At 41.2% G+C, this 26,648-nt stretch overlaps 1 protein-coding gene and 1 long non-coding RNA gene across 2 annotated transcripts in view; one reads left to right on the top strand and one right to left on the bottom strand.

Moving 5' to 3' along the window:
- Positions 1–3,100, bottom strand: part of gse1b (Gse1 coiled-coil protein b) — a 265,129-nt gene extending 262,029 nt beyond the window's left edge. The window contains exon 1 of the mRNA XM_088614301.1: positions 213–3,100. Within this exon, the coding sequence (XP_088470427.1) occupies positions 213–2,666 (2,454 nt within the window). The 5' untranslated portion in view covers positions 2,667–3,100. The remainder of the gene's footprint in view (positions 1–212) is intronic.
- LOC148644194 (uncharacterized) lies at positions 1,673–14,829 on the top strand. Its single transcript, XR_015928743.1, has 4 exons — positions 1,673–1,803; positions 3,817–3,936; positions 6,874–7,025; positions 12,538–14,829. It is a non-coding gene; the product is annotated as an uncharacterized LOC148644194 (long non-coding RNA).
- The last annotated feature ends 11,819 nt before the right edge of the window (positions 14,830–26,648 follow it).

Below are 26,648 nucleotides of genomic sequence, written 5' to 3'. Positions count from 1 at the left end.
ACTTTCAGACCTTCTGCTACGATAAGGCTGCACCACAATGTTCAAAAGCAATACCAGACTAGCACAACTGGATAATGAGCAAAAGTCTGAACAAGGCCCAACGTCATACCATTTTCTTCTAATGTTTGAAGAAAAACTCAGCATATTCAAACACATTTCTAGCATATAACAGAACACACACTGTAACAATACAGGGGCACAGTGAGTCTTACCTTGTGTTTAATGGGAGGCGATGCACTGTCCAATAAGCAGTTTTCCTTCATATTCTGACCAGCCAACACCATAGATTTACATTCCACACAAGATCCGATTGTCAGCTTCTTCCCATCGTCCACCACAAGAGTGTTGCTGACCCTGGGGGCATACAGGAACACGGGCAGCCGGGCCACGTGCACCATCTTCAGGCCCAGGCAGCGCCTCTTCTCCTGCCTGCAGAAGAAGCACACGAAGGTCTCGCAGCTGTACTGCCGCGACCAGGGGCTGCTGGCGGGCTGGCCGGCCCGTCGCTCGTGCTGGACCCACTGGCCCAGCAGGTCGTGGTAACACAGCAGGCAGGTGGAGACCAGGCCCGTGGAGTCCGCGGGCTTGGCGCGGGGGGCGGGCGGCTGCACGGTCAGGAAGGGGAAGAAGGGCTCCCTCTCCCCGCAGCGGCCCGGCGGGTTCACGTGCAGCTGGAACTCCACGCCCGCTGCCAGCTCCGCCCCGCACAGGTAGCACACGGCGGTGTGCCCCCTCCGGGGCGCGGGGTGCCCGAAGGAGCTGGCCTGGATGGCGGCTCCCGTCACGGCCTGGTGGTACCTCCCCAGGAAGGTGCTGACTGACGTGATGAGCTCCTCGCTAAGGCACAGCCGATAGGCCGCCCAGATATCCTCCAGGATGGTGTAGCACGTCTGGCAGCAGTGCACTTTGCCATTCCTAACCCCCCTGGCTTTCGGGGGGCAAGGGAGCAGATTAATGAAGGGGAAGTGCATCGTGCTTGTGGAACTGCCCGCCCCCACCTTGGCACAGATCACCTTAACGTCTTCGCTGCAGTCCTGGCCGCAGAGGAAGCAGGCCTCCCTGACCGGCTCCGGCTTGCAGCTCTCGGGGGGCCGGGGCTCCTGGCCTGAGACGCCCGGGTTGAGGGGCACAACGTACAGGCGCTGGAGCACGGGCACGCTGGCCAGCTCGAAGCCCTGCCACTGCTGCATGAGCGAGGAGTGGCAACAGGCACAGACTAGGGTGCACCCTGCGGGGCTGAGGGCCACGGCTCCTGGGGGGGGGCTGTGGAGCCACAGGAAAGGGAAAAAGGGCTCGTTTGAGGTTCTCTCTTGTTTCTGCACATACACTCGGTACTGGTTGGCTGGGGACAGTTTGCTTCCGCAGATGTAGCAGGCACTCTCCTCCGCCGCTGTACTGCTCTGGGGCTTCGCGATTACACTCCCAGACTCTCTTTTCTGTCTGTTTAGCGCCCGAACACGCTCCCTGCCGCAGCCGCTGCCGAGATCGAATACTTCGCGGTCGTCGTCACTTGTTATGTTTATCTCATTGCTGTCCGAGTCGGAGCGGCCGCCAGCGGCATCACTGTTGCTGCCGCTGTCATTTGCCCGGCGCGGCTCGTCCCCCTTCTGGACGTCGACAAAGTCGCGGTCTGGAGTGCTGGAGGCGCCGACAGGTGACAGCGCCGCCGCTGCATCGCCAACATCTGCTGCTTTGTGACTTTTGTGTAGCGGAACCAGAGAGTGCCGAGAATTACAGCTGCCGTCGGCAGTGCGCTGGCGCTGGTCGGGATGTTTGGCATTCTCCTCTGGTAGCCGCCGCTTGGTGCGTATAATGATTCCGTTGTCTTGCACAGGTGTCTCGACAGAAGGGGTGCTGTAGCACCGCTGTGGCAGCACCTCCGGGAACTGGGCCAGGGACACTGAAGGCTGAGCCGCGTGATTCCCAATCTGCGCAGAGCGCCTAGGCAGAAGGCCACTATCCGGTTTCTGTGCGTCCTGCCCGGCGTAACTGCTGAGAGCGAACCGGCTTCCCAGCTGGACATCAGGGCTGCCTCTGCCGTCGTTACTTCTCGCAGCCCCTTCTTTAGGCGTCTTGCTGCCGGTGGACATTCGTAAACACTTCTCTTTGATCAAGCCCGGTCGGTCTCCAAAGTCAAAATCCTGATCTGACATATTTTCGTTTTCAGACAGAGATGACAAGTCGGATTCAGGTGCGTCAAAATTTTGGCTACTCACGCTGATCCTCCTTTCCAAATCGTACGAGATGTTCCATTCCTGCGGTATCCGTCTGGAGTCGCACTGATACGGTCTTTTCAGCCAGTACATGCGTTTCTCTATCGGGGTCCTGGATCTCTCGAAAGAGTTCCACTGCTCCCCTAGAAAACTCTGACACACGGCGCAGACGAGGACGCATCCCTCCGGTGTAACCTCTTCAGCCCCTGGCGCCGGCTCTTGGTGTTGCAAAAATGGGAAAAATTGATAGTTTTCTCTTTGATATTTAACTTGTAGTTTGAGTTCTTTTCCAGGAGTAACACCCCCTCCACATATAAAGCAATAAATCAAACCTATGCCATTACGATCCGGTCTGGAACCGCTGCCGACCAGGGCGCTCTCTTCTCCGGGCAGAACTGCAGCCATGAGTCGGTGCTTCCTGGAAACCGGTGTCATCTCCCGCGGGTCGTTCATAGTTTCATATACATCCAAGGGAATACCTCAGCCGCTCTTTCATTCGACCACAAGTAAATACACATATTACAACAAACTATGCTCCCGCGACCCCACGGAGTTATGAATCGTATTTACTTACAGTTATCATAATGCACAGTCCCATTGAACTGATATGCAGTGTTTCACAGCACAAGAGTGCAGTTAGAGGATTTATCACGAAAACGCCGTTTGTCCGAAAGACAAAGTCACGATTTCCAACGCGAAATGCGGAGTTACATGTCGGCTCCCGTCCTCCGAACAGCGGTTTCCAAAATTTGATTTACCACTTGAAAAAAAAACTAATTTGAATCGCAGTTCGCCTTTCCTCCTGCTAACTTTCCTGTGTTCTCCAAACTTTGGCTGCTAACTCGCTCACACTGTACACAGCGCCATCTCCAATTTACTGGATCAATTTCAGGGACCCACAATGCAACTCCGCGCAGCCAGAAAGCACGCTGATCACAGAGCGCGCAGCGCTGCTCTCGCCAGTATCTCAGCCCTTTCCTAACACTACAAAATCACCACCAGCTGTTCTGCGCCGAGCGTGGACTGCCAAGACATCAGTTCAACCACTTTCAACTGTTTATTTGTATTGCAATTCGTTAAGGTTAGGTCGGGGGTGTTTTTAAAATACACAACCTACCAAAATATTCGATTCGATAAAATCTTAATGAATCTATGCATTCGCCTATTAACCCCTTTGAACGAGTACCGGTAAGGAGACGGCTCATTTATCTCCAAGTACACCAATATCACTAAAAATTGTAAATGTTTTTTTTGTTGTTGCTGTGTTTTCTCTCAGTACATAGTAAGACATATAGTTATAGGGGCTTTAAAAATATGATTAGGGTACATTTTACAGCCTTTTCCCACAATGATAATATTACATCAAAAGTCACCATAGTAATCAAATCATCATACCTAATTATTTTGTATTCCAGATTTTAAGTGCGGCCTTCAGTTTTCAAACAATCAAACACATTGTACGTAAAACCTTCATGAGCGGAACATCGACCACAGCTTTTTGTTCCAGTCCAGAAACTGCTCCTTTTCTGAGCAAAGTTCATTCAAAATCCAAAAATCAAACGCTTAAGTGAAAACTATGTGATTTGTTTTGTGTGTGTTCCAGGCCTCTACTGTTTCCTGCTTGACTGGCGTCCTTCGTATTTAAAATAATAATTTCAACAAATTAGGAGCTCCGGAGCAAAGAAAATGTGAAAATCCCCCAATCCAAGCTGCCAAGGAATACGTAAGTATAAGTGCGCCAAAAAAGCACTTGTAACAGAGACCTTTCCGATAATGTAGTAAAGGTAGAAAAAAAAAACTAACTTCACAAAACCTTGGAAGCGATTTAGAACGCATTGCGCAAATGTCCTACAATACCAGAAACAAGGGATGTACCGGAATGAAATGTTGTGCTGTCTCAATTGCTTTATAATTTCCGGTTTTTCATCACTGCTATTTTGAAGAAAACCACCACAAGATTTAAAGATTTAACATGAAACGACGACAAAGTTGGCAACGAGCTCATTTTCTCTTTTATTTCTGCTAGGACCTCCCATTCAATTCTCGGTAAATTCATCACACACACCCCTCCAAAAAATCGTGCTACTTAAAATTTTCCTTTGTTGCAAAAATCACTTCTCCCACACTTACAGTAATCCACCAGAAATTCCAAAAACTTAACTGAGGAATCACTAAGCACGGGAAACAGTCTAGAGATGTACGACTGGACCTGTCACAACGTTGCTTCACCCGTTTGCATCAGATTACTTATGAACACAGGCTGAAATCTAAAAAAACTATTGTTCTCACTTCTTGGACAAGCTGGACTGAATATGTGAGAGAGCTCAAGAGGATTTCCCAAGCTATAGTATTGCACTGACACATGATATGTTATGTCGGACAAGCTTTAATTAAGAGGAACGAGAGGATAAACATTTATGTTGGCATGTAGTAAACCTTTTCTGTTAGGAACAATTTATAAAAATACTCTAGGAACTGAAAGTTTTTCTAATTCATTACATAGTGTTGGTTCTGCACAATTTCCTTTGTGTAGCACACATTCAAGCTGATTAACTAATGCATTTTTCACACGGCGGCAGTAAACAAATAGAAGACTGTCCAAACAAATGCATAAGTCATTGAGTGATTTAGGTAAGGTTTATCACATGCCATTTGTGGTGAATCTGTCATTTGTTCTAACATGTGTTCCAATACAGCAGCGACACAGACCAGAACAGTGTACAAGGCATTCAGTGAGAAACTGGCTTTTCAATTCACACGCAAACCATCATAATCACCACAATGAAGGTACTGGGAATGCACAGTGCTGATAGTAAATAATAAAGAGAGAGAGAACAGGGTCTTGCTCTTGAGCAACACTGCATTCAAATATTAGCCTATCATACATTTTCTGTAGCTTTTGTCCACATTTTCATCTTAAAAGCACAAAGAGGAGAGGCGAGAGCTGGTAAGTGGGGCGGTGCTTTGTAGTACCAGACATGAGCACTGAGTCTCGGGGGGATCGTTCATGGGAAGAGGGGTTCGAGGCAAGCGGAGAGGAAAAGAGCGTCACTGTCTTGCCGTCTTTATGATTCACATCCTGAGAAGAATGTGATTCACAGAGCGCGCCACTGCCAGGAGCAGGCTGATGTGAGAAAATGTCAGAGGAAAGCCATAGACCCCTTCCTGGGACCTCCTGGGAATGACTACTGAAACCATGTGCTGAAATCACAAAAATGATACTGTACACACAGAAACGGCTACAATTTTAAGTTCCAGACTGTCTAACAAATAGCTTTCCTCCTAAGATCAGTGCTTGGCTTTTATCTACTTTATCATCAGTCTTAGACTCTCAGCTCTCTTGTCCTGGAATCATTGTGAGTCTCTTTCACACTCAGAAATCACACTTTTACACCACTGAATAAAGCCTAGCTGATTTGGAAGATACTTCAACATTGTTCTGTGTTTACATTTTATTCAGTCCCGGGGGTGTTAATCCCATTATGATGGCTCAATTCCACCCCAGCACAATCTGGCCACAACAATTTCTGCCTTAATTCAACTGGCAAAGCAATTTCTCTCTGCTCCACCTCATCTACTGTCTAGGCTCCTGGTGCTGAATGGCTCCCGAGGGAACGTCAGGTAGCCCTTACACTACACTAGTCCCCTCCTATTCTTCCTTTGGGATGAAACGTGTTGTACAGATGTATGTACTGTAATAATGCTTACAGCTCAAAATACCATTCTTTTTCAACATGATTCACATTCACAGAACCTAGATTTAAAGGTCTTAATAAGCTCTATATTAGGTTTATCTTATATGTCTTTGCATTGCTCGCTTTATATTAAAAGGACAAATTTTACTTTTTAAACAGCTACAAAAATGCTCTTTTTCAAAGTCTTTGGGTTATGGATCACAGTGACGTGATCATTTTTGAAGTTTTGTACTTCATAAAAAACATGTATCTTATTTTCTGAAAGTAAAGTGCTACCAAGGCACACTGGCATATCTTTAACCACCTTCCAGTGTGCATGTATTCAGACTGTAGCTTTAGACTGTACATATACAACTTCTTCTTTAATGGTTTGTCATTTAGGTACATTGTAGTGTTTTCATTATCGGATTACCTGCTGTATTGTGCTAAATTCCCTTTGTTTATATCACTATACTCTTTTTAGCATTTTCAGACATTTTTACACCTTCAGAACTCCATCAAATACAAGTTACCTTCGGATAAACAATAGCTAAATAAGTACAAAACAATAATATTGAGGAATTTAACAATAAAAATGTAGATAGTGTACATGTAGATAGTAGTGCTGTATGTAATGATTAACACTTATCTTCACATTATTCAGGATAACAACGTGGATTAGTTATGAGTTTGTGTTTATATGCTTGTAAGTGCTAAAATCTTTGAAAAGGGGCACATGAGCCCCCTAGGTTTGTGCCTTACTGTCTCATATGGCATAATGGAGCTTGCTATGCCTAAATGCAGTGTACCCTGTTTAAAAACTCAGAAGAAGCAGCTTCAGAATAAAGAGATAATTTTTTAGATTCCCAATAATTCTGTGGTATCTCATTGTGGCAAACAGATTTATTACCATGCTTTTCAACTAAAAGAGATAGTTGTTAAAAGAAAACGGTAAATTTGGTGTGGTTATAATGTATGCATTATAGGTTTCCTTGATATTTGCCCTTCCGCTCTCCAGAATGTCGCCTCCTGGTGCCAGAAACGTGTAACTGCAGACTGCTGCTTGGAGAGTTCCTGCTGGAGATCTCCCAATGTGGGAACAATGATCATGAATACGAGGATCATAGCATGTGTGCAGGTAGGTTTTTTTTTAAATCCCACAACCATCTGCTTCCAAAGCCAAGAATCTGCTCACATGTGCCAAAGAAACATTTGTGTGTGTGAGGTATCTACTGCATGAAAGTCATATACCACAGTTCCTGAATAAAGGATGGTGCAATGTGATAGCTATTTTAACTTTATGGAAATTCAGATTCTGCAAGTCATTAGCCATTTTCCCTCAAAACACTTTGAATGAACTATTATGTGTGCTAAAGGTAAACGAAAATCTTTGTGTAAAACATATCATCCCAGTGTTCTGAGCTGGTATTGATGAAAAGTACGAGGTTTGTGCCAATGAACAATTCTGGGTTAAATTCAGAGCTTGATATTAGGGTCTCTTGAAAACTTACAGCACTGTCTGAGTTTGTATCAATGTTACCTGCAGTTCCTGTAATCACAGAGCACACAGCACAGGAGTCAGCACAATGCTTCACTTGTTAGAACAGCTGGAATGTATTAAAAGATACCTTTTCAGCTAGGGCTTTCTTTTCCCCTATGCAATTCTGAAAGAGCTTTTCCTGGCAGCAATCAAACATCCAAACAGTTTTTGCTAGGGCTCTCCTTACTGTCTCTTTAACTTCAAGACTAACCAGCATTCAGATGAAAATCAATCAATCTTATAATAAGATAAATCAATCTTATTTTTTAAGATAAAACAAAAAGGCATGTTTTAAATTGTCTTTGGAATTGTCTAATATTTGTATGTATGTCTAATACTTATAAGGGATTTAAATGCCATTTTGATCAAGTATGTTATTTCCCATTAAGAGAGTTGACAAAAATATAAATCTGGTCTAATTGTACAATGTTAGTTTTCTGTATTCTTTTCCTTATCACTCAACAAGGAAGCATTATTTCAGATAAAATTGCACTTGCGCCACTCTGAATATTGAAGTGAGGAAATTCGAGCAGCGGGAGCGATTTTGCTTCTCTGAAACAGCAGATCCTTTTGTAACGAGCAAACTGATAGTGACCTCTAGTCCCACGTGGTCCTGCTGGAAACTCTCCCTCCAAAAACAGGTGAATGAATGGCAAAAGAGTTGTCCTTTAGGCAGATGCTGTCCAGATGTTGATGGATTCCAGGGCACAAACAGATAGAAAAAATGACAAGTATTGAAAATGTATACGGGATGGTATGTCTTCCAAGCAAAAAAGGTACCATGGGGGAAATTGAGTCTCTTCCCATTAATCATCATCACCATAATAATAATAATAAATTACATTTTTATAGCCTTTTTCATCTTAAAGGACCCCAAAGCACTTTAAATACAGTATATACAGTAGGAGGAGATGCAATGAATTCCTTTCCAGTACCGAGCTGGTCCAGCTGAGCTTGACTTTTGGGATCTAATAAGCTCAGGTTAAAAAGCAGTAACAAGGCTGCCGTTATCACCAGGCCCCAAAAATAAGATAACTACTAAAAATAATCTCAGTGGGAGCATAAACAGAATCTGAAGGTTTTGTTCAGATAACAATTGATATGAGACTCACAATGATGATGAGTATGGCACAGTCTTTCCCGGTTGTGAGCCCAGTCATAGTCCATTGATCCTCCTGTAAGAACCTCAATACTGTACAACTGCGCATCACAATAAGGTCTGTGGAATCCTGACTGCAGAGGCATCAGGCCTGAGGTGGGAAGTGAAGAGGAACCTCACCTAAAACTGACCAAGGAAGAGCCGAGGAAGTTCAACCTTGTCTATCCCAAACATGGAAAGTATTGTCAAAAACGCTTGGACATTGACACAAACCAATAAGAAATCCTTTTCAGTGTTCTTATTGGTGCAAAATTGACATTTCCGTCATCCAAGGAGTCTGTCCTTGGACAACTAGGCTTTTATGAGTTTGGAAGTTGCTGGTTGGCCAGACTGACCACTCAATATTCTGAGCTGGTCCCATGGCAATAATGCCATCTTAACATCATCAGGACCCTTCTGAACAGCTCAGTCAAGCCCTTCTCTAAAAGGCACTGTTGCGCTTGGCTTTAGTATGGCGCCATTCAGAGACTTGGGAGATGTAGAATAAGTGGAGGAAACCCCAGAAAAAATTAACATCAATATTTAGCAGTTCATGCCTTTCGTTAGGAGAAATGCAGATACTTCTCAGCATTTAAAAAGGGTGACAAACAGAATTTCTCTGTTGTTTCTTTCATAAATTCACAAATCAAATACAGTTACTTGAAAGGAAATGTCGTTTTTCTGTGTTCATTTTGTTAGAGACAGTGTCTGTATTCTGGGTGAAATTACAATGGATTATAGTGCAGGTTTTAGTCAGTGTGACAAGGATTTTACTGACAATGAATAAATATATTTATTTTACAAAAATACAAAGCACAAAGTGGGTGTTAAGGCAAACATTTATTTGCACTTAATAATGACGGTTTCCTTCATTCAAAGATTCTGCAAGAAACTGCTGTTAGAAGCAATTAGCATGCAGAACTAAGAATCATTTCATTTTCAAAATATGGAAAGAACATTTTGGCAACATTATCTTTCACAGGTCAGTCCCAAAGAGGCTTGAACTACCATGTACAACCACTTAAAGCAAATGCCTGATGTCAGATTTATCAAAATTGAAGACAAGGCTAACCGACAAACTTGTCAGTGCACAATGATTGGCACCATCTGTGTGGTATTAAATGCTTTTCTTTTTCATCATAGGATCAAGAGCTTTTTCATTGTTAAGATGCTGAGTTACCGCAGCATATTTCAGAAATTGCTAGATGAGGAGATACATAAGTATCCGAAGCAAAATAACAAAAAGCCGATGTCTCATGAGGCATGCCAGAGATACAACAAAATGGAAAAGAAATGTGAAATTATATACTGAGATGAATATTACTTTCACTAAACAAAATATATTTCAAGCAATACTACTAAATTAGCTTATATAATGAAATTTTTACTATTATTCATGGAAGTAACTAACAGATATGCATGCAAGAATATACATTTCCTAAATAAAATGCCATCTTTCTCTTTCTTTAATTTTGAATGCCTGGCTGAAGTCAATAAATTATGTAGGCAGGCAATGTTTTAAAACATGAAAGCAGTGAAATAATGCATCTGATGGGACTGTAGACTGGGAGGTATACAAGAGAACATTCCCCAAAGTGACAGTGGGCCGGCTGTTTGTTTGGGAAACGCAGTGGGAGGGGTGGTCTCTGTGTTCATGGCCTAAATGATGAGGCCGTGGAAGAAAGGTTGTGCAACGGTCGGGACTGAAAGGTGGTGCAGTGGGAGTGAGTCCCCCTGAAGTTGCCTGGTAAAGACTGACGAATATGAGCAGACAGCACCTGGGCAGTTTTTCTGTAGGAATCTGGTTGCTAGGAAAGAGAACCTACTCTGGGTGGCAGAGTGAGGGTGTGGATCAAAGAGCCGGGAGGAGCCTAAACACCCAACTGCTGATGGTGTAAAAGCTGAACTGGTGCCCAGATGCATTCAACACAGGATGGCCACTGTCACAGGGAAGATCTTGCTCAGACAGTGCGAGATCCCAGTTCACTCCAGTATCAATGCAGACTTTGCAGACCCATGTATCCTTGGCTCTGACATGCTCTAGACATCCCCTGCAGAGTTGGATCTATTGGTTTTCCATGTTGGTGAAGGGGGGGTGATCCCCTTGGTGACAGGGTGCGCTGCCCCATGGGGGAACCCCAAGTCTCCGTGCAGGTGATGAAAGCAAAGGAACGCACCTGTCCTAGGTACCACTATAACTGACATGGAGCGGCGTAAGACCAGGACCGGTCAGGACCAGCCCGTGAGGCAGACAATGACGCCCACAGTGTGCAACAGAGAGAAGGGCCGAGGTGGCGCAATGGACGTTGGGACATTGTACCACACTTCTATATCTTGCAGTACACCTGTCCTTCTTTTGTACTGTTTCTGCATTAGTTTCAAATAATATGAAAGTAACATGATAGTTATTATAAACTATCTGCCTTCTACCGGTTCTACCCTTTTGGTGATTACAAAGAGCCTGGAGTCACCTGGCCTTTCAGACCAGTTGTTGTACTTCTATCATTAGCTGTGCCACAATGCTCAAACCTCTCATTGTAAGTAGGCAACAGCACCGTGGTGTGGGTAAGCAAACACACTAACAATAGAAGTACATCACAGGGCTATAACACATTTAAATCTGTTAGGGAAATAATGTTTTTAAATGCTGATGATGGTGCAACAAAGACATCAAATCTTGTGTTTGTGAGTGGGTCAGTTATCTCCTGATAGAACTGTGGAAAAATGATCTTCTGCGATTTACTGTTCACCCAAGATACTGACTTTACTAGGAGGTATTAGGCAGTGCTTGAGGAGGCTGATTCTTTCCTATGAAAGACTCGGTGCTCAGTTAGCTCAAGGTGACAAAACACTGGCATAGATACAGTATGTAGCTCACACCAGCGTGCCCAGTCCCATTACTGGCAGTTTATAAAGCAACCAACGACTGCTTATTCTTTCCAGCTGTTGCCTGGAGATGTAATGATGCATTCAGTCCAGCACATCAAGTTTAGCACAAATGTTTAATTTAAAACATTCTTTCTCTGTAATGGTATGAAAGGAAGCAGTCACATTAAACAATCTGACCATCAAACTGTAGGTCTTCCTTATAGCAGAAGGAAAAACAATATATACCACTTGGGTGGTTGTCTCTTTCCACTCCTGAAGGCCTTGATATCAGTTTCATTGTCGTGATACACTGAGGGAAAGGAGTGCTTGATTTGTTTTATTAAGACTGTACTGAATGTTACTGAGTGTTCAGTTGTACGTTCTATTATCTTCGATTTCAAGAGAACAGCATGAAGGGCAAAATAAATATATAAAGATATTATTGAATCCACAAAGAAGTAAAACTTCCTTTGGCAGTAATGTAAATTTGTCTTATTTTTAATAAATTACTTCCCCACAAGATTAAAGCTGGATGCAAGAAATGTGTTCACATTGGGAACACAAACGGAGCTGATCTGGTTGTTTTGTTTAATTCTGGTCATATCAACCGATATTTTATATTTTAAAATCATTCCATTCCTTGTGTGAGTCCTTCAGAAATCATGCAGAACTGTGTAGAACGATGATGATGTCCCGGCACTCCTATTCCTGTTTTAATTATGGGTGCTATTTCAAGCTCCCAGTCTTAGCCCAGAGGTTTGTTCTTCAGGACTATCCTGTCCTTCCTTAGGTCTCTGCCACCCTGCAATGTAACAGACTGCAAAATGTCTGCTCAGTATATCCTCCAGTTTTCCAATGATTGTGGACTGGAAACATCTCCTTTGGATCCTGCCAAAGTTTAAAATTAATTTAAACAACAGGGGAGACACAGATGAGCTGGAATGTGTAATGAAAGACTGCAAAGACAAAAACATTAAGCAAAGCTTGATTTTTGCAGAAAAGCAATGAAAGTCAAAAAGGTACAAATGATACAGCAGGTTGAAAAACAAACAAACAAACAAACAAATACAGTACAGTACAGTATATGTTTATCACTTTTCTCAGCCTTGTATTGGATCGGATCTGCGTTTGTGTGAGTGAACCTAGCAGCCATCCACATTGTAATTCTTCATGTTGAAGACACTGCTGTGGTCGCTGCAGTCTGCAGCATGTACACTTGTCACTCCTGAGCCCAGACTGTTCCTGAGGAGGGCAACAATCAAACAGCCATCTTCATAAGCCACCAGGTCCGTCAGAGAAGAGCTGAATCAAATCCCTTCGGGTGAGTTATCAAAAGATTTGTTTAGCAGTTGATTTCTTTAAACAGCCATCAGCTGCTGAAAAATATAAAAGATGACTTAATCAGTGTAAATGCATCCGTAGTAAACCATGACCTAGAACATTAACTACTGCTACTCATGGATCTGAAATGAGAACACAGCATGTGCTTCACTAAAAAACGTAATGAACTGCTAATGAACCCCTACTGAAAAATAATGTTTAAACTAAACAAAAATTCTGAAGTGGTAATATACTGGAGCAAATTCTTTTCATAAACATTCTAAACTAACATCACTTGAACTCAATCAATATCAACAGTCTGTACATTTTTCCGCAACACTGTTTGGATCTATTCTGTATTTTTTGCTGATGGTTACATTCCTGCTGAGTGAGTATTTTATCCTGTGAAAAATGTGACATTTCAGAAAAGGTTAAGATCATTACATCCGTGATACATCTGCAAAACAAAAGTGCAAGCTATAAATTATGCTGCCAACCTGCTGCTTTTGAAAGGTCCAAGCAATGTTTTTTTTCACCTGCAACAGACAGATTTCACTTTGTCTCTAACAAGGTTTCCTGTTGGTGTTCTTAACAAGGCCAGTTTCTGGGGTGTTGCTTGACACAAATGACATAGCCTTCGGAAGCAAGGTGAGAGTTATTTTGCCGCACTGAGAAGGAGGTTTGGGGAAAGGTTTTCTCTATGTTGACTTACAACATGCTATGGTCTTTTACTGCTTTTATGATGTGCCGGTGAAGCACACAGTTCGTGTTTCAAGCAGATAGAATTTGGCTTGAGAAATAATTTAGGATACTGGCAACTTCAAATATTAAGACATGTTTAAATTCCATTTTTTACACAGTAATTGTGAAGAACAGCTCCTGTTTAGAACAGTCAGTACTACCCAAAGATGTAATTACAGAGCTAAGGGCAGGCTAACCTTGACAATGTCATTTTTTGGACAAAACCCAAAGAGATGTCTCTGCAGATGGAAAACTGTTTTGGTAAAATTGTATCTAGTCACAAACATCCCTAGTTGTATTGACTATGGGAAATGTTGCTCTGGCAGTGGTGTTTGTTCACTTTGGGTTTCTAATGTTGCCAAAAATGTTTTCAAGGTTGCTTCAACAGACCCTCACCTTTGAGCTTTCAGAGGTTTAGAAAGTCCCATCACACCACAGATCTGTCTGTACATTTTTACACAAAACAGTACAGCCTACTAAAAAAACTCAAATCAAGCTCCTCATAAAAGGACTTAAGAAATAACGTGGATGGAATGTGCCTTTTTGAAGCTTTATAGGCCTCTTGAGGCCTGCTCAAATAAAGTCTTTCTGGCTCAGGAATGGAGACTTACAAATCAGTTTCCAGCCTCTCTCTTCCTGTGCCGACCTACTGGAGTCGGCTATTATTGTTGGCAGCCTGCCTTTGGAAGAGATTTCCCTCCCTGAGTGGGGGAAATGCTGATGACATGTGACACCTTCTGCGAGGTCCTTGGAAAAGATGATCCAGCCCTAGTTTCTGCCTCCTGCGAGTGCACAAGTCACTGCCTGCTCATCGTTCACTCATCATGTGTGAGATGCACTGTTTCCACCACAGGACTCCCCCTGCAAACTCAGCTATCAGTGTGAGTTTAATGTCGCATAAGCTGATATGCAACACAGGCAAAATCTGATCTGCATCTTTTACACTTGTTGCTCAACCAGCACAGTTTATACATCTGTTAGAGTTCATGTTTATAGGTCTTGTTTTCAAACTGTCATGTAATTCATTCTCAGAACGAGTGGAAAAAACTTTTAATTTTAGCGATAAGCTTTGTTGATCTCACTGCTAGTGCGTGAACACAGAATAGCAACAGCTGACACAACAGCTTAAGAAAACATGAAGTTGTGCTTTAGCACCTGCCTGACAGGAGTGTGTCTGAACACTCTTTGTTGGTTTTGCATTTGCATTTTTCATTGCATATGTGACTTTAAAATATTTCTGATGGATCTTGGATGTTAATTAAAAAATCTGGCGTACTGTTTTTAAAACATACAGTGTGTGATTATTATGGTCCATTTGCATAATATGGATTTCTGTTTCATATAAATATACACATCTTAAAATTGTACAGCTGCTTTGACATAACTCAGAAATAGAATGAATAAATGATATTCTAAAAATTAACAATCATATTTTTTACTTGAATCTCTTATTGTGAAGCTGATAAAATTTTTCAAAGCTTTTACCAGACAGCTGTCAGCTTGTCACTAGAAAACAAAATGCAAAATGTGCTAATCTGTGATGAAAGCATGCAAAAATAGTACAAAGCACTTTCTCTCTGACAAATTAATCACTCGAGATACCTGCTGTATGTTATTACACATCTTTTACAGACTAATACCCACCAATCATAAGGTACAGTAGTCACCTTGCCACCTGAAGCCTAAATATTTTATTTTATTTTTCCAAAAAACGAAATTCATGTTTGTATCTCTCTCTATATATAAACAGGACCAGTTTTCATGGATATATTCCACCTCCAGGTCCTGTGCTGGGAGATGTATGCTGCAAAGTTAAACATCCTGATAGGGAATACATTGAATTGGAAGAAAATGCAAGCAAGTGCAATCTGTACTGTATCTTGAGACCCAAGGCTACGTGAATATTAAACAAATGAATATTGTGCCACTAACTCTTTTGATTTGCAAAACTGATTTTAAATTTGTGGGCAGTACAGTGGTCAGCATTGCTGCCTCACAGTGCCGGGGCCCTGGGTTCGATTTCTGGGGTGCTCTCTATGTGGAGTTTGTACGTCCTCCCCATGTTCACATGGGTTTCTTCCACTACCCAAAGACATGCTGGGAGGTTAACTGGCCCTGGTGTGAGCGTGTGTATCTGTGTGTGCCCTGTGATGGACTGGCACCCCACACGCCCATTTCTTGCTGGATTCGACACCGGCTCCCCCATAATCCTGTACTGGATTAAGTGATTAGGAATGTGGAGTGACAGATTTCGAATTGCATGTACAGCAGGTTTTGATTAAAAATGTTTGAAAATCAGTTTTCTTGATAACAGTAATAGTGGAACTTCCAAATACCCTTGACTGACACCACTTATGAGCTCAGACTTCAAGTGTTGTATGACTCAAGTGCTAAAACCACTGCAAACTACTGGAAAATGACAGCTACACTGAGCAGTACTCCTGTTACCTGTAAAGCACATTAGGATTATTTAGGAGGAAAAGTACTATGTAAATGCATATGGATTTAATAGATTTTACACCTGGGTTCCAGTGCCCAGAAAAAGAACCTGTTCTTCTAAGCAGTGATTTGGATCAAGATAGTAAGTTGCCAATGAAAAGCTGGAAATATGGTTTGCCAGTTCATTTCCATTCTGAAGTTTTTATATTCTCCACATTTCAGCACCTGCACTTTAAAAGAAAATTCACTTTAGACTTATGGGTAAAAAGCCAATTCCTTTTTTTAGATCCCAAGCAGTACAACCTCAGATTAAATTATGAAAAGCTATAAGGAAAAAGTCCAGAGCCACTGTTCAGCCATTAAAGCTTAAATCGATTAAAAAAAACATTTCAAGATTGAGGTTGTCCCTTTAGGATATAATAATGTGAAAAAGTAGATGGTAGCTACTGTGGTGGTAGGACAGTTAACTGGTTCAGTTGAGATTCACTACTGGATATATAACACTTACAGATGAGTTTCTATTTGTAGTCCATACAGTACATGTCACCCACAAGGGTTCAACATCAGAGCGATCTCTTCTGCAAAAAAACTGATTAGAAACAGAAACCATTGTAGAAATTCAGATAGAAAGAAAAACTTAATATACTAAAGAGAGCTAATATACTAAAGTATAAAGCTTTTGTATATAAAAACAATATGTCAAATAAAAAATCACATTTAAAGTACATAAGTATCTTATTTTGCAAAACTAAGATATATCACATTAAATTCACATTACTGTAGGAAAACATTTGCAGCAGTAGAACTATGTTCATTCTACCTTATGCATAAGATCCTCTGTATTATGGATCAGCTGTGAAGTGCCATTACACTGAACCTACATTGTGTAAAACCAGTGAATGTATCGTCACTCATGGCTTTCTCTTGTATACATTTCCATGCAAAATGCACAAGATTTTGAATATATTTTCTGTTAATTTTTCATAGTGAGTGCTAAAAACCATGAGATTTCATTTCATGGCCGCAGGACTTTGACAACGCAAAAAAACCTGGAGCCTCATGGGTAATCCATCATACTTGGCCTGTATGGTAATTGCTGCAAAAGATGTTCGACTCCTAATACCGCAGAGCAGCTGTGCTCTCTTCTAAAACTTCCTTAAGTCATTAATCAGGTGTCGTATTTTAATAAAATTACATGGGGCAAAAATTTGGAGAAACTCGTATTTTATTATTTTCTTGGTTTAATAATCTTGAAAAAATGACAACATACTTTACAGAATCCCACTGTTTTAGCTTCACATGTTTTCAATTGCAGTTTCATATGATTTAAATTTGTGATCAGGGCCCTTAAGTAATAACTGCAGCTGAAGCCAGTCGCATCACACAGACTAACCCACAGTACTCAAGCATAACCCAACATTCCTAAGACTGTCTTATAGGAGTTTGCTTGAAGTTTCAACAAACAAATATGTGAAACCGTGCTTTCTTTTCATACTACTTACAGTAGTTACAGTATGTGTGTGTGTCTATAGGCAGGTAAATCATTCTGAAATTGTGGAAAAGTTTGATGAAGTGTAGTAAAACAAGCTGGAAACTACGGACAAACACAGAAAGCCAGTGTGAAGTCTGGTTTATAGTATGTGTGGAAAGGCATAAAAAATCTTGAGTGCAAACTACCTGTAAATGTGGGATGTGGAACTTCATTCCTGCAGGCCAGGTCCTTCAAATGATTAAAACTAAAACACGTGATTGGATATCGTACCCAAACACCAAGCTCAATGCAGTAGCTAGGATAAAAAGATAAGAGGTGATTTAAAAGTCAAAAGCCCCTCCATCCCTCAAGAAATGGAGTTGTATGTGCCTGATTTAGAGAATGATAATGTAAATATCAGAACAAAAACTATTACTGAGCACAGTTTTCACATTTTGGTGTTTTAAAGCTTTCAGTCATGACATCCAGAAGCATAAATTAATATTTGTCACATGCACAACCAGCTCCACACATTCAAAGCAAAAAACAAAAGTAAAGAAGTAAATAGGTACTTAATATGAAAGACAAATGGAAACATCATGATTGCATAAGTATTCAAACCCTTTACAGTGGAAAATGTAAATTAATTTAAGTGAACAAAAATTACCTTAACTTTAGTTGAGTGGCCTCTATTTGTGTGCAATAATACTGTCTCTCATGATTTCAAAATAAAGACTTCTGTCTCTGCAAGGTTCATTAGTCAGGTTGGGAATTTTAAGCGAAGACTCAACTATGAAGACAAAGGAGCTTTGAAACAAGTCAGGGAAAAGCACAGATCAGGAGAAGGGCACAAACATATCCTTGAGAAAAAAAATGTTTCTGAATATCCTTGAGTGCCCAGTCTGCTCAGTAATCAAGACATGGAAGGTGCCTCACACCACCCAGATACTCCATGGAAGAAAGGGAAGAAAAGAGTAGAAAATCCATCTCATATCCCACAGGGAGTTTATAACAAATCATATCAGTGATCCTGCAAAAATGTAGCAAAAGGTGTTGCGGTCAGATGAGAGAATATTTGGAATGTCTTGGTTTAAATGCCATATATTATGTTTAGAGCAGCTCTTCTCCCAGTCAGGCCCACCCCTGAGTCAAGCATGCTAGTGGCAGCCTCATGCAATGAGCAGAGACTGGGAAATCGATTGGGGTTAAAGGAATAATGGATGGAGAAAAGTACAGGCAAATGCTAGAGGAAAACCTGTTTCAGTCTGCTCAAGACTGAATCAAGAGTATATTAAAACTGAGGCAAAACGTTACTTTTCAGTATGACAATGATTTGAAACGCAAGGGCAGAGCTACATTGGGAAGCTCGTCGAAGTCCTGAGCTGAATCCACTTGAGAGTGTGGAAAGATTTGAAAGCTGGTGTCCATAAGTGATCCCCAAGCAACCTGAGAGAACCTTAGCAAACCTGTCAAACAGTACAGGAAGTAATTGCATCAAGCCAGTATGTAAAGCTGGTAGAGGCTTATCTAAAAGGATTTGTGGTTCTAATTGCTGCCAAAGACACCCCCACCTAACATATTGGGGTAATGGGTCTGAATATTTATTCAATTTGTCATTTATTTTCATCTTACTTTTTTTGTTGACATTAACTGCAAATGATCACACCCTTATAAGACTTCAGTCTGAGACATTTTGAGATTTTTGACTAAATTATTAAGTTTAAAAAATATGTGTGCATCATTTTGTTATTTCCCCATAGGACATACAGTATACAAACAGAAACACCTACAGTTCAAGCTTTAAATTTAAATTGCAAAGGTTAGCTTGGCTGTTTAACCTGTACTGTTATATCATATCACAGTCTTATATCTCCTCATTTTAATGATATGGTGGAGTTAAAACTATAGTCTTCAGCAATAATATAAAAAGTAGCAGTTTTTGGCAAGCACACAATTACAAATGTGGATATCCCAATGTTGATTGTTAAGAGAAGTGTAGGTTACAGAGTGAAAATGATCAGATTGAAGTCAGAGTCTGAGGAAATTGTTCAGTTTTGTTTAATTGTATGTAAATTACGTGATAAAAATGACATTTTAGTAGAATTTCGTGAATCCCTTTTTAAAAATATTTCAGTCTTTTTTACTTTTTTAAAATTAGCTTCATGTACATCTTGGGACAGACTAATACACATAATAAAACAACAAAATACAACTACAGTATATCTTCTAATTAATATTTCACCTTATGAAACAAATTTGTTGAAGCTACAATATTGTGTGGTGAATGTTTAAGTTTTTACATATTTATACATCTTTTAACATCCATGTCTAAAACAAAGAAGCAGAGTAGCCCAGTTCAACATTCAAAAGGGTGGTAAGAAAAAGATACAAAATGTTCAACAAATGTGGCCGCCTGGTAATATCAGTACTGTATCCAACTGGTGAGTACCAGTGTCTCCCCTGAAATGAAATATCCCACAGAAAGGAGGACCCCACCACCTCTCTCTCTCATGTCAGGGACTGGCCTGAACAGAAAACTGTAAAAGCTTGACGAATCGCTTTCATTACGTCCACGCTTTGATGTGAGGGGTGCTGGCAGATGAATAGATTTCTACTGTCCGAGTGCTGAAATGATGGCTATCAGGCCTCCATGTCTCCTGCTCTCCAGGCCCTTCGTAATTGGCAGGATCCCAGAAGACACCTCCCTGATGACTGCGAAGCTCCAGTGTGGTTCATCAAAGCATCTTGCTTGTCGCAGCTTGTTTTCTCTCACGGCACCTCTTCGACACAGCAGTTTTAACAGCAGAACCTGCCCGAGTCCCCCCACCAACCCCCCAGGCTGCTCCGTTGCCTTGGCAGCTGGGTGGAACGTGTCCACCAGAGTACAAATACCCCTCGTTAGTGAAACACTACCCAGAGCCTGCAGTAAAATGGGTCACACTACCAATTTTGTATTTGTGCAACCAGTCACCTGAGTGACCACAGTTTTCGAGATTTATGCAAATAATACATAAAACTCATTTACACATATACAGTGCCTTGCAAAAGTATTCAGACCCCTGCACAGCTCTCACCTGTTGCTTTAAAGCTTTGTGTATATAATATCTGTTATATATACAACCTACTCCACAATGTCAGAGAAATTAAATAAAAGAAACACACGTAAATAATATGATAGAAAAATGAAAAGGGTATACTTGCATTAGTATTAAAACTCCTTGTATAATTCTGAAAATTCTTAATTTAAAAAAATTAGGAATTACCTGTAGACTACTCAACAGCCCAAACTTTGTGTTTTTCCTTTCTATTGTTCAGTGTGGAATAGACTGTGTTTGATCTTTAATTAATTTAAATGCATAATATTGTCTTAACAAGCCATACAATTAGTTGAGTTGCCTCTTTGTGCAAAAGTAGTGGTTCTTTTAGTTTCAGATTAAAAACAAATGTCTATGTTAGATTCCTTAGTTAGGTAGTGAACGTAAAGCAACTGGGTTAATTGGGTAAAAACTGAGTGAAATGTTATGAAATATTATGTTAATACATTTCCTTTTCTTCTTCTAAAAGTTTCCCATTTTTATCTCTGAGACACTTTGCGTCAGCACTATGTTTCCTTTCGGTGTGGTTATGCTGGAAAACATTTCATTATTTATTTGGTTGAATATTGCCACTCCATTGCAATCTCCTGTTCTGTCTCTCTCTTGGTCTTTCTGACAGCTTTTATTTTATTTGTTCTTCTGAATCATTTTATGGCTTTTCTTTAAAGGACCTTGCTCTTTTTTTGTTATTTTTTGTGTTTTCTGTCTTTGGATCCATCCAGTTCTAACTGCTTGATAGAAATTCTGGGTCACTGGAGAGCTGGAGTCTGTCTGGGCAAGCAATGGGTGTGGGCCAAGATTCACCCTGGATGGGACACCAGTCCATCACGGGACACAGACGCAACCACCAGACACCAGGGCCAATTTCCCACAAGCCAATTAGCCTTCCATATGTCTTTTGGCTGTGGGAAGAAACCAGAGCACCCAGAGGAAACACACAGAAACATGGGGCGAACATATAGACTCCACACAGACAGCACCCCAGGCCAGGGATTGAACCCAGGACCCAGCTCTGCAAGGCAGCAATGCTTACCTGTGACCGTGCTGCTCCTACGTATGAGTATTTATGGTTGTATAAAATAGTGATTTCCCTTGATGACACTTTCAAGGCACATCATACCATGTGCTGTATAAACATCGAGACAAGGATTTTTATTGCTTTTCTCAAGGAAACAATTTAAATCATATGGCTCAGATTCTTTTGGCTCCTACGTCTGAGAAAAGGCCTTGATATAAAAAAATATGATCCTGCTGGAACCCCACTGTGCTACGACTGTACTTTCAGAAGTCTCCAGCTGTTCTGAACAGGTGTTTGAGTGATTTTGTGCTGGACTGGTGAACTTGTTTAACTAAACTCCAAGCAGGCAATTCAAGTTCTTTTAAATCCCCAACAAACCTGACAAAATTACAGTGCAAAGCATTGATCATTCTTGTTTAGTGAAAATCCTGAAAAGTCCTCCTCTGTTGAAAATCACACAACACTCTGTCTGAAAGAGGTCTGGAGACGTGGGCATGCATGACATGTATTTATGAATGGAAACACGTTCACCTCAGCCTTCCAGAGCTGAAGTCAATGAAATCTCAGAATTATGGGGCACCAGGGCCAATTAGGAGTGTTTATTCTGTGTGTACAAACTCCAGGCTCAGGAAAGTTTCCTTCAGGCTAATGTGGAAAGTGCTGTTATGACATTCACAGAATCCTGCTATGCTCAATGCTCAATGAAATGTTTATAATAAGTTAAACTTTTTTTTGGTGGTAATAATAACAGTCTGTGGTATGCAATGATTGTCCATGACAACATCTCATAATGAGTCCTGATCCAATTAAAATTTTACCATTTCTTTGCATCGTGGCTCAAAACAATCAAAACATTACTCACACTCATCACTCTCCAAAACAGTTCTGTCTTTGGCAACACGTTCTCGGCTCTGTCCCAGTATTCAAACCATTAACAATCACAAAGCAAAGTACAGGTTTCTGGCATAATAAATTATATCCAGTTTATACAACAATGAATAGATCGAAACCAGGCTAGTTAAAAATGAGGCACCATAAATAATGACCCTTTACTTTCATAAGGCTGTTGTAAAATGTAGGAATAATGGTAGAGAATTAGCTCTGCAGTAACATGTGAGACAGTAGTGGTGAGAGACAGAAACGCGTACTGGGTGCCAGTGTCTACTGAGCCTGCTGGCCTGTCTGCTGGAACCAGCAGAGATGAGAGGTCTTCAGTGGGGGTCATACTGAACTAAAGCACTCATACAATATAACAACTTTGGATGGAACTCACCTTTAGACTGTATACAGTGGGACTTGTGCTGTCTAAGAACTAATCTTGTGAAATACTTGAGCAAGTGCCTAGTCCTGCTGTCACCTAAAGAAGCTGAAATTTTATTTTACAGATTCAAGAGATATTTTCATGTTTATAGAGGGGGGAGGGTGGTGAAGATATCTAGAAATATGAAAAACCTCAGCTCACACCATACCAAGTCATTCCTATTTGTTTGCACAGGTATAGAGTAAGACTAAATCCTTATACAGGAACATTGAATACTCTAGAAAGATTCATAGCCAGTGAAACGAATCTGCAGGAGTTCTACTGGAAAAAAGAATTCTGTTTTACAGACATTTTTAAAACAAATCAGCCAAACTTTTTCATATTATTTTCATAGTGCTGATGTCTCATCTGTACATACACTGTGCTTTACAAAAGCATGACACTTTTTATCAATTCAGACGCTGTCACGTTTTGCCTACATTGTAAAGGGGAAGTGGAAAAGTTTTTGGCCTCTCCCTGAACTGCACTTTGATTGCTTGTTTCCTTCGGCCTGTAAATGCTGTATGTATGGTTTATGCTGCACAGTGGAGGAATAAAGATCTGTTTACAGCGACAGTATGAGGCAGGCTGTCAGGAGCTGGGTTCTGCGGCTGGTCGGAGACGTTGGCACCAGTTCTAATTGTGGCCTTTGATTTATAGCTTGTCAGGCTTGTCATTGCAGGGAGTCGCCTGGCAACATCCTCTGCCGCCAGCAAGGGGCAGAGGTTTGAAAACGAACACTGCTTCCTCACGGAGTCCCCCATATCCTTCCCCTGTCCAGAGCTGAAAGGCTTTCGTGGACAGAAATAAATACATTTTTTTAAACCTCTGAAAAGCCCTCTTTCAGAAACCCTTTGCAGTTGTTACTATTGGCAAAAGTATAACAACCACAGGTTCTACTCTTAGCCAGCTCTTCAGCTGAGCAGAAGGCACTGATTGTGATGGCTGAGATTTCAGCCTTCACTCCCTGGCATGCTGGCTACTGTCTGTCTAACGCCAGTGTATGGGGAATGGGGTTTTCTTTCTTTTTTTCCGCTTTCCAAGTTTCCTTTCTGTGCTTAGTAATGATAACAATAGGAGAGCTACCTCAGGGCCCTATGTCTAATAAACACTCTGCTGATGCTTTCCGCAGTCACTTTATCCAGTTCTTACTGGATAATAACACTGGTTATTATCTTTAGTTTCCAAATGAGAGCCCTTATACAGTACCATCTGAACATGACTGTTGTTCTAAAACCATTTCTGCTGTTGTAATTACTTCTACTGATTAATACTGGACTTTTCTGTCCAAATGAAAGACAGTTTATTAATAGGACAGATGGAGGAGTTTGGGAAGGTTGGTACATGAAGAACGCTGATGTTTATTATTGGTTTTGAAATGAACATTTATGGCTGAGAATTAACACTGTGAACAGGGCACTTTGAAACTGTCTACCCCAGCAAAACATCACAAAGAAAGGGGTATTTTTAAATAAAGTTCTTATTTTATTTATAACTAATCATCACACTAGTTCTCAAATACAGGGTCTTTGTCTTAGTTAAATTCCATTCATCTGTACCTTTTATGGAATCATTTTGTTTCAATCCTTTCTTTTACTTTTCTGTTTTTGTGTGCATGTGAAATCGCTGTCGATGATCATGGTGTTCATTTTAGAGAAGGACAAACACCAGTTCTCCTGGCTATGAATATGGGCCTCTTGTAAATGGTTCTATCCCAGCATCCAATGAGCTAAGGCCTCTCCGACATCACCAGTGTCACTGCCAAATCAGCAGCTCTTCAGCAGAGTTCCAGCTACCTCATCCACATGGCGAAGGCAGACTATCTGACTTCAAGGTAGTTTAGTGCTTTTTTCTCTATTTTAGATAGATTTCAAATGCTAACATTGTAACATTCAATATTCTGCATTGTAGAGTGTGGAGACCAGCTTGGTTGCCTATTTTTGAGGTTCTGACCTCCTTCATGTGCACAACCAACTTGTTGTTACACAAAGCAAGATGGTTCAATCCCAACATATCACTAAATTGATGGAGTTTGTAACTGCAGAACTTCCTCTAAGCACTTAGACTGCTGCACTGATTTCAACAACATTGATCACAATCATGACTCCCTTGTGCTTGTATTACAAGGGGATTCCACAGAAAAAAAATAAAAAAAACATGTTGGGGAAAAGTCAGCATGAAGAATGTATGCTATATGTGAAGCTGTGGGCTTAGAGTGCAGCTTTTCACATCTTAAATAAATTTCCCACAGCTGTCAGAATTGCAAGACTCCCAATCGCCATCATAAAGGTCCTCATAAACACCTCAGGGGATAAATCAAGAGATTCCACATTTGAAATAGTTGTTTTTGTCAGTTTTCTTTTGGGAAAACTGGAAAATGGATTGCTTATTTCTACTTCACTAAAAATATGTGCAAAACTTACATAGATTGTCTCTTTTTTAGAAACTGGCAATTCACAGGGCCTAATTAAACATCCCTATTGTTAAAGAAATGTATTAATTTCTTTATTTTGCATTTGGATTAAATGTATAGACTTATGTTGTGTTACTCACTTGTGTTCTCCATTTGTGTGAGCCTGGAGACCAGGGATTTTATGTGGAATGGTTTCAGTGCTGACAATTGAAAAGGATCTTTGTCTCCTCGGTTTGGGAAAGCTCTGTAAACTAAGTTGGGAACTGGATTCTGTTGTTTTCTTGCCAGCACTCTCTGGGGCCTGACAGCTCTGAGGCTGAGCTGATCTGGAGTGGTGAGTGAGTCAGTGGCAGCATCAAGGAGCAGGCCCCTTCACAGCCTGCCAAAGCTAGCGACAGGCTCCCAGCTGGGGGTTCATTCTCACTGGGGGCAGATGGGAATAACAGATGTTGGTGATATGTACTAAAGCTGTTAACCTTCTCTGGGTGAAGAGATACAGGCAAAGGGAATCTGTGAGAAACATCTGTAGAAAAAAAACGACAGAGGCCATACAAACAGTGGCAGCTATCACATAAAACAAATCCAGATTGTCTTCCAGGAGGTTTTCATGATTTGGCAGATGCTTTAACACACAGCTTCTTCAAGACACTACAATTGCCTACTTTTGCATTACAGTTTTAGTACAGATTTCTAAAGATAGAGTTACTGAAACAATCCAGAGAATCTCAAGGATACAGCAGCATCACCTACACTGAACCCATAACCATCTAGTCAGAAACCCAGAGCACAAACCACAGCCCCACTCTGCCACCCCAGCGCCTCGAGACTCTGTTCAACATGCAGCTGCCGTTGGCCGCATGTCAATGGATAGTCTTTCATGACCATTAGGAATAATAAATGAACTGAGTCAATGCCATCATTTACAGACCTTCATGCATCTGGAGTAGGTGCTGATTTCATTATGGGGCTGCGACTCAGTGGGAGAATTAAATCTGATGAATAATCCACAGCTCCTTGCATTTATATAGTGCTTTTCATCCCAAAGGATCTCAAAGCACTTTATACATAGGAGGGGCTCACTTTACCCACACCTGAAGTTCTGCACTCACCCTGATGACACAGTAGCTATTACAGTATGTGCAAGTAACCCCTCTGCACAACACATCAAGGTGTTTCATCCTATCGCCACCTTCCAAAGTCATGCTGGCAAGCTTAACTGGTGTCTTCACAGCATCACTCAAAGTGTGTGCGCTGTGCGATGGGCTGATGGCCTGTCTGAGATAAAGTCCTGCCCTGTGTTCTGTGCTCCTGGGACAGGGTCCTGGTTGTTGTGACTGGGAATGAGTAGCCTCCTGATGTAAAAGCCTGAAGGATAAAAGCCTTATCTGCCTGAAGCTTTTCATGATCAAGATCATAGT

The sequence above is a fragment of the Lepisosteus platostomus genome, chromosome 20 (genome assembly GCF_059453375.1).
Source record: "Lepisosteus platostomus isolate fLepPlt1 chromosome 20, fLepPlt1.hap1, whole genome shotgun sequence".
NCBI lineage: Eukaryota > Metazoa > Chordata > Actinopteri > Semionotiformes > Lepisosteidae > Lepisosteus > Lepisosteus platostomus.
Note: the sequence above shows the minus strand (reverse complement) of the source record. Positions and strands in the feature narration are given on the sequence as shown.